The sequence below is a fragment of the Engraulis encrasicolus genome, chromosome 12 (assembly GCF_034702125.1).
Source record: "Engraulis encrasicolus isolate BLACKSEA-1 chromosome 12, IST_EnEncr_1.0, whole genome shotgun sequence".
NCBI classification, from domain to species: domain Eukaryota; kingdom Metazoa; phylum Chordata; class Actinopteri; order Clupeiformes; family Engraulidae; genus Engraulis; species Engraulis encrasicolus.
In genome coordinates, this window is record NC_085868.1 from 33,390,239 (window position 1) to 33,399,146 (window position 8,908).

Below are 8,908 nucleotides of genomic sequence, written 5' to 3' on the forward strand. Positions count from 1 at the left end.
CTTTCAGCTTCTGTGTCAAGAGACACAGTGACCTCAACTAACTATCCCAAAGACAAATGTAGTTCTATCTTTATGCACTAGGACAGGGGTGGGGAACCTATGCCTGGAGGGCCGTTTGAGGCCGTTTTATCCAGCCCCAGTGTAATTTTCATGCTATGCAGCTTAAGAAGAAATATGACACATTTTGTAATGGAATCTTAGAAAGTACATTTGCAATAAGATTAAGTGATATTCAGGGGACCGACCTACAGAAGGTGGGGTCTGTTTTAAATGTGCCTGCCTTCAATGTAGGCCTAAACTGGGCAGTCATGGGTGAGCGGTTAGGACGTCAGACTTGCATCCCAGAGACTCCCGACCCGCCAGGTTGGTGGGGGGAGTAATCAACCAGTGCTCTCCCCCATCCTCCTCCATGGCTGAGGTACCCTGAGCATGGTACCGTCCCACCGCACTGCTCCCCATGGCGCGCCACTGAGGGCTGCCCCCTTGCACGGGTGAGGCATAAATGCAATTTCGTTGTGTGCAGTGTTCACTTGTGTGCTGTGGAGTGCTGTGTCACAATGACAATGGGAGTTGGAGTTTCCCAATGGGCTTTCACTAAAGTGCAGGGGTAAATCCTGGCTTGTGTTCATAGTATAGCCCCCGGAGGACTTTTGTGGCCCTTGGAGGAATTTGAAGTGGCTCTTCAAATGAAAAAGGTTCCCCACCCCAGCACTAGGACAGCAACCAGACAGGGACCTTTTTAGAGAATGTTCACTGATGATGACTTCAGTCATTTCAGGCAAGAGATGGCATGGAAATGGATTATGTCAAAATTCTAAAATATTGATAAAACATGCCAAATGTCAAAAAATTGATACATCAAAGAAAATGAAATCTCGCCCGGGTTCAAACATTTGAAATGCATTTTTATTATATAACACCATAGTCACATAAAATAAATCAAGACACCCTATCAAAAACACATAAAAATTACACACATTGTAGATGTAGGAAAAAATAAAATAATAAAAACGACAAGATAGAAAAGTATTTGGACAGGGCAGACAGTCACCCTTAGGCTTCAATCATGTAAAAAAAGGGACAGTTTTGTCCTGACTTTAGTGTGTGTGTGTGTGTGTGTGTGTGTGTGTGTGTGTGTGTGTGTGTGTGTGTGTGTGTGTGTGTGTGTGTGTGTGTAAAAGAAAGAAAGGGTGTGTTTGAGGAGCCGTTACCAGTCCCTATGTCCGTCCATAGTAAGTGTTTTATCCAGTGCATGATTGAGATGAGATCCTCAGCCGACTGGACTGACCCCATCCCTATCTCTATCCCTATCCACACCCCCACCCTCCTCTCCCGTCCATCATCGGAACAGCCCCTTCTCCTTCTTCTTCTTGGGCCGAGCCAGGGCGGCAGGTGCCGCGGGGCGATGGGAAGGCACAGGCATCTGGGGCACCGTCTACAGGGAAAGAGTTCCAGTGACATTTAAAGCACAACGAAAGGAAAAGAAGGAAGAAGTTGTCTCTTGGCTCTTTTCACATTTAGGGTTCAACTACTTTGAAACTTATGATTTTTTTCCCCACACACTTTAGCTGGTGTGTAGAAGATGGTCCACGGGTCACTCATCAGAATCTAAAAAAAACTCCAGCACACTCACTGACCATTTAAAGGGGCTCCAGGTAGGATTAAAAGTTGAACTAGAAGCACTCAGAGAGCGCAGACCTCCGCCAAGGAGGCTGCTTGATAAAACATTTGACTATGTTACACCCTGTCTTTCTGTCTTGATTTTGTAGAAAGAAACTGGAATGTTGCAATTCAATTTGCGGTCACTAGGGGCGTCTAGATGTATAGACCGGCAACGGTGAAGAATCTTAAAAAACGTCCTGGTTCCGGTTCGTGTTCCGAATCACCACCAGAATTTAATCACTTGTTCCGTGGGTTATTACCAACACCCCCACAAAGTTTCGTCCATATCCGTTCAATAGTTTTTGAGTTATGCTGCTGACAAACAGACAGACGGACAGACAAACCAACGTGACCAAAAACATTACCTCCTTGGCGGAGGTAATTAATCATGGTCCTGAGTCAGCCGACGCTTATGCGCGTCTTTAGTAAGTGAACGATGGCTCTCGTGATCACTTCCATGGTCCGCTGTCAGAAAACCCCACATGCAACGTTTGACAGCATCGGACTGAACTAGTGTCGCGAGAAACACTTTTCATTTCAAACATCGTTTTACATACCATTTTCAGACTTGTATCAACTGCTGGCATTTCGGGATGAAAAACAGTCTCACAGCGAGTTTATTTGAACAGCATTTTTCATTACGGTGTAGATTCTGAGACAGGCATGCCACGGGCATCACGCAAATTACTTCATCCTACCTAGTGCCTCTTTAAAGGAGAATTCCGGCCAGTTTGGATTAATATCCCATCTTGGGTGGACCGAGGGAAAGGGATGAAAGGCAAAACCGCGAGAAATGTTCATGCCTGCTGCGCAAAGTTGTTCAATTGCGCTGTTTTCGGTTAAAACCTGGCCCTTCGGGCACGTATTTGACCTGTTTTAAAGCTCCTAGCGTGCATTAAAACCCTTTTGAATGCTTTGGCCGTGGTGTGTGGGTCCATACAAGTCGATCTAGTGGTTCACATTTCCATTAGGTAGTACAGGTACGATACAACAGGAGTTTTCGAAACTGGCGCACCTACAGTACCTCTTTCAGCTTCCGCCTTCCAACTACGTCCGCAAAATGGTTCGCCAAAGTGATACTTCATAGTAATCCATTTTATTTTTGTCCACCAAAGACGAGCCACAAGAAACATATTCACATGTTTTCATGCCCTGAGTTGTTATTGTCGCGCAGATTCACTTCTCTGTCACTGAACGCAGTGTAGTGACGTCACGGTGTCACATGACTCCTGGAAGGAACGCCATTCGCTCTTCCAGTTATTATACATAAGCGAGAAAGAGAGGCGCTGTCGTAATATACTGTTTGATATTTTGAGATGGATCCTCCGTTGGGGTAGTTCAATTGAAGAGTTTGGTGGCCATGGTTATCTTTTTCGAACCAGAATATTTGTTACAGATAAAGAATTATTCCTTCCAGGAGTCATGTGACACCGTGACGTCACTACACTGCGTTCAGTGACAGAGAAGTGAATCTGCGCAACAATAACAACTCAGGACATGAAAACATGTGAATATGTTTCTTGTGGCTCGTCTTTGGTGGACAAAAATAAAATGGATTACTATGAAGTATCACTTTGGCGAACCATTTTGCGGACGTAGTTGGAAGGCGGAAGCTGAAAGAGGTAGGTGCGCCACTTTCGAAAACTCCTGTTGTATCGTACCTATGCTTCCTTATGGAAATGTGAACCACTAGATCGACTTGTATGGACCCACACACCACGGCCAAAGCGTTCAAAAGGGTTTTAATGCACGCTAGGAGCTTTAAAACAGGTCAATTACGTGCCCGAAGGGCCAGGTTTTAACCGAAAACAGCGCAATTGAACAACTTTGCGCAGCAGGCATGAACATTTCTCGCGGTTTTGCCTTTCATCCCTTTCCCTCGGTCCACCCAAGATGGGATATTAATCCAAACTGGCCGGAATTCTCCTTTAATACACTATGTTTCGGTCAGGTACATTTACCCGATGGAGGTCTAGGACCGAAAAGTTCCGAAAACAGTGAAATGTTCAGTGTGCAGGAGTTTTTTCCCCAAATCGTCACATTTAGGGTTCCCAAATGTGGTTAGCATCAGATTGATTATGCAGTACGTGCTATGCTGGGGCATGGCAACCATTTATATTCATCCTCATTCATAGCAAACTTGTGGCTCTGAGTGCTGGTGTAGTTATTAAGATCCAGTATCATCAACAGTATCAAAGGGAAATATTAAAAATATGGTTCAGGCAGCAAAACAGATTATCTAAAGTTAATCTGGAGATAGTAGTAATTCTGCCAATAGAAGCAGTCCTGCAGTCCTCATTTTATTGGCTAACTACATGATACCCGCACGTTATTATTACATTATGTTACATTGCACTTACCTGACGCTTTCATTGTATTCAAAGCGACTTACAGTTATTAATTTTCAGAGTATTACAGTCCCTGGAGCAATGTGGGGTTAGGTGCCTTACTCAAGGGCACTTCAGCCATGGATGGAGATGTAGGAAGAGGTCAGGGGGGATTCGAACCTGCAACCCCTAGATTGAAAGAACAACTCTCTAACCACTAGGCCACGGCTGCCCACACTTTTGTTATGTTTATTAGCAGGTGTATGGCCTTCTGTACGTTAACTAACAAGGCTCATCACTTAGCCATGTTCTGGGAATACACCTCTGGTTCTGTGATGTGCTTATTTTGTACCTGCTCGCCCTCTGCGTTCTGAGGTTCTCCACTCGCCCCCCTACTGCCCCGTTCCTCAGGGTTCTGGTCCAACAGACTGGGTGTCAGGCTCTGACCTGAGAGAAGAGAGAACAGAAGAACCAAAATTGAGAAATCTTCCATTGGACCTTTAAAGGGGTATGCTACTATTTTGGGACTTAATACAGTTAAAATCATTGGCTGGGGTATATACAGGTGGTAAAGTGTCTTCATTTTCATGTTAAGCATTGTCTTGCTTCAAGACAAGTTAAAAGAGGGACTATGTAGCTAAGCAAGTGAAAGTCAATGGATCACTGTAGCATGTAGCATGCTACACAGATCCATTGACTTTCACTAGCTTAGTGACATGTTCCCTCTTTTAACTTGTCTTAAAGCAAGACAAAGGCTTACATGAAAAAACAAGACACATTACCACCTTTATAAACCCTGGCCAACGATTTTAACTGTATTAAGCCCCAAAATAGTAGAGAAGAACATAAGAAGAGTGTGGTCGTTCGCTTCCTTCATTAGTATGAGGGATGCGTGCACATCCAGTAAAACAGGTGCTGGATCAATCAAAGACGTGTAAAAGAAGGAAAAATCCGCACACTGTTGCTGCTTTATTAAACACAACGTTGTGTTTAATAAATCGGTGAGCAGCAACTGTGTGCAGATTTTTCCTTCATCTTTTTCTTGTTCGCTTCCTTCATTCAGAAAGTAAAAAACCCAGTCATAGTTTCCTTCTCACTCAAGATACTTCATTGGGTGGCCCCACCGTAGCTCTAATGGTAGGGCACTGGGGGTACTACACAGGAGACCCGGGTTCGATTCCGGCCCGGGTCATTTACCAATCCTTCCCCATCTCTCTCTCCCCACTCATTTCCTGTCCCTCTCTCACTTTTCCGTCCTAAATAAAGGCATGAGAGACAAACAAATCAAATAAAAAATAAGTTACGAAGATACGTCATTGGGTGAAGTGTTAATTTCACTGTCTTGAGAGTGCATTACGATCAGCTGATTTGGAGTGGGTTGGACCAAATTTGCGCCAGGAGATTTTACAAACTGAAACCTGAAATGACAGATCTGCCCATAAGTGTTCCCGTATGACCCCCAGAACCCATTCAGGGTAAAAAAAATTAAAATACTGAACTACAGTACAAAGTCCACACACTAACGTCTTTCATCAGAATTTCAGCATCTTTTCAACAAACTTCCTGCGACTGCTTTCACGCAACCTCTAAAGGGCCCACTCTATTGGGCGCCCACTAATCCCGTTTTCCCTATTTGCTTACACTGCTGTTGTTTATGTTTGCTCACAGTCATTTGTTGGCACACTTGTTATTACGCTACTCATGTTGTTTTTGTAGCCTTTTTCTTTAAATACTGCTAGCCTACTTACAGAAGAGGTTGTTCCGGAAGGATATTTTAGCACTGCTCGTGTGAGAAATAAATGACTTCATGTTAGTGATGTTATTGGGGTGCGAGGCAAGGTTTGCTTAACTCACTGCACCCAACTACTATGAATACACGTTTATTGAATTACACACACACGCGCGCAGGCACGCACGCAGGCACGCACGCACGCACGCACACACACACACACACACACACACACACACACACACACACACACACACACACACACACACACACACACACACACACACACACACACAGACACACTTTCAACTGCATTGGTGTAGCATGTGCTGTGTGGTGTGATTGTGAAATCCTTATTGGTGGTGTAGCATGTGTGTTGTGCTGTGTGCATGTGTGTTGTGCTGTGTGGTGCAGCATGTGTGTTGTGCTGTGTGGTGCAGCATGTGTGTTGTGCTGTGTGGTGCAGCATGTGTGTTGTGGTGTGTGGTGCAGCATGTGTGTTGTGGTGTGTGGTGCAGCATGTGTGTTGTGCTGTGTGGTGCAGCATGTGTGTTGTGCTGTGTGGTGCAGCATGTGTGTTGTGGTGTGTGGTGCAGCATGTGTGTTGTGGTGCAGCATGTGTGTTGTGGTGTGTGGTGCAGCATGTGTGTTGTGCTGTGTGCATGTGTTGTGCTGTGTGGTGCAGCATGTGTGTGCTGTGTGGTGCAGCATGTGTGTTGTGCTGTGTGGTGTAGAATGTGTGTTGTGCTGTGTGGTGCAGCATGTGTGTTGTGCTGTGTGGTGCAGCATGTGTGTTGTGGTGTGTGGTGCAGCATGTGTGTTGTGCTGTGTGCATGTGTTGTGTTGTGTTGCGCTGCATGTGTGTTATGCTGTGCGCATGTGTGTGCTGTGTGGTGCAGCATGTGTGTTGTGGTGTGTGGTGCAGCATGTGTGTTGTGCTGTGTGGTGCAGCATGTGTGTTGTGGTGTGTGGTGCAGCATGTGTGTTGTGCTGTGTGCATGTGTGTGCTGTGTGGTGTAGAATGTGTGTTGTGCTGTGTGGTGCAGCATGTGTGTGGTGCAGCATGTGTGTTGTGCTGTGTGGTGCAGCATGTGTGTTGTGGTGTGTGCATGTGTTGTGCTGTGTGGTGCAGCATGTGTGTGCTGTGTGGTAGGGGTGTAAAGAATAATCGATATGTATGTATTGATACATTGATCGAATTGTATAGTATCGTATCGTGGGGCATTCTTATGTATAGAAAATAACCTAATAGCAGGCCCTAGGTCTAGCCTAATGCCCTAGATCCATAACATAATAAAAGCAATTTAATTGGAAAAAATGTAATCGCATTCAATCGTATCGTATCGTGGGGCACTCTTAAGTAGGCCTATCGAAAATAATTGAGTCGGTGCCTTAAGAAATCGACATCGAATCGTATCGTCATGGAGGCTGTGATTTACACCCCTAGTGTGTGGTGCAGCATGTGTGGTGTTGTGGTGCGGTGTGATTGTGGCCTCCTCACTTGAGCTGCTCCTGATGCCTGCATCGCGGACGCCTGCATCTTGGTGCATGTGTGTGTTGGCTCCAGCCGCCTGGTCCGGTATGAGTGTTGCATCGTCATCCTCTTCTGTAGGTGTGTGTGCTGAGCTGCTGGAGCGTCGGCGTTTGCGTGCGCCGCCTCCTCCTCTCTGAGTGCTACTGCTGCAGCTAACGGCCGTGTATAACGCCTGCAGCTCCGGACCGAAGTCAACGCACTCCTGTAAGGCACCCAGCTGAGGTAGCATCTACACACACACGCACGCACGCACGCACGCACACACGCACACACGCACACACACACACACACAGGGAGGGAAAGTGTAAAGATCAGTCAGGCTCGAAGACACACACACAGAAAGACAGACAGTCTAATGGACAGAGACCGACATGGTCTTATACACACAAGCAAGTAGAGCAAACCTTTTACCGTCACTGCATTTCTCGAGGACAAGGGGACAGGGAGGTAGGGTTGCCAGATGTGTCTGATAATGTCCTGCCCAAAAACCACCTGGAGGCCCTAAATCCCACCCAATTTGAACCAAATCGTAGGACCAAATTTCTACGGCCATAAATCTACAGAGAAACCCAAAGCCCGTTTTTTGTCTGTTTTCACCCACAGATGGCTATCCTAAGCAGCCCATTTGGGCGGGAAAGCGCCCAATCTGGCAACACTGGAGAGAAGAGAGGCTCCATAGACAAGGGATGGGTGGCAAGAGCCAAGGGGTAAGGGGAGACAGGGCAAGGAAAGAGAGAACAGAGGGGTGAAGAAATGATGAGGAAGAAGACAAGAGAAGACCGAGGAATGAGGTAAGAGGAAGAGAGAAGAGAGGGCCGAGGGCAAGAGGAGAGAGGCTGACGCTAGGGACACATAGCAGTCGAAACGAGTGAGGCGAAGAGATGCGAAATTCAGTGTTCCATTCTGAATGGAATGGAACAGTTATGGTGTTGATTTGATTGGGCCGCCGCAGGGGAATTCGCTCCTCATTTGCATCATATTAAACTTGGTTTAATAATTTCGCTTTGCTTCGCTCCTGTTCGCTTGCTTTCCCTTGCCTTCGCCTCTCTCAAAGGAATGAATCGCGAAGTTCGCTTCGCTTGGTCAAATTCGCGTCCATGTGTCCCTACCGTGAGAGGGGAGAGGGGCAATGAGATGGGATGGGAGGGAAAGTGAAAGTGAGGGCCTGAGGGCAAGGCAAGGGATTTGAGGCAAAAGGGGATGGAGGAGGCAGAGGATGCCCGAAATAAGCAGCGGCCCAGAGCAAACATTGCTGTCATCAGAGACGGGGGAGAGATAGCTGGCAGGCAGGGTGGCACGCAGAGGCAATGGAGAGAGAGAGAAAGAGAGGGAGGGAGAGAGAGAAAGAGAGAGAGAAGGAATGAAAGGAATGAGAGATAAAGAAAGAAAGAAGAGAGAGAGAAAAAGAGTAAGAAAGAAGAGAGAGAGATGAAGAAAGAAAGGAGAGAGATAAAGAAAAAACGGAGAGAAAGATAGAGGGAGGGGGGGAGGGAGAGAGAGAGAGAGAGAGAGAGAGAGAGAGAGAGAGAGAGAGAGAGAGAGAGAGGAGGACGAAGTAGGGATAGTGCTCTCTGTTGACGAGGCACGGAAGGTTAGGTAAGGGAGAAGGAGAAAAAGGGCTCCTGTGGAAGAAGCGGAGGAGGCGCAGGAGGTAAG

General features: G+C 46.5%; 1 protein-coding gene across 2 annotated transcripts in view; it reads right to left on the minus strand.

The window, feature by feature from the left end:
• Positions 1-884: 884 nt before the first annotated feature.
• nhej1 (nonhomologous end-joining factor 1) overlaps positions 885-8,908 on the minus strand; it is a 40,957-nt gene continuing 32,933 nt past the window's right edge. For both annotated transcript variants that reach the window (XM_063212646.1, XM_063212647.1), the window contains 3 exons: positions 7,220-7,481; positions 4,342-4,436; positions 885-1,435 (listed from right to left, as the gene is read on the minus strand). In XM_063212646.1, coding sequence (XP_063068716.1) covers positions 1,340-1,435; positions 4,342-4,436; positions 7,220-7,481 — 453 coding nt within the window. In that variant the 3' untranslated portion in view covers positions 885-1,339. The remainder of the gene's footprint in view (positions 1,436-4,341; positions 4,437-7,219; positions 7,482-8,908) is intronic.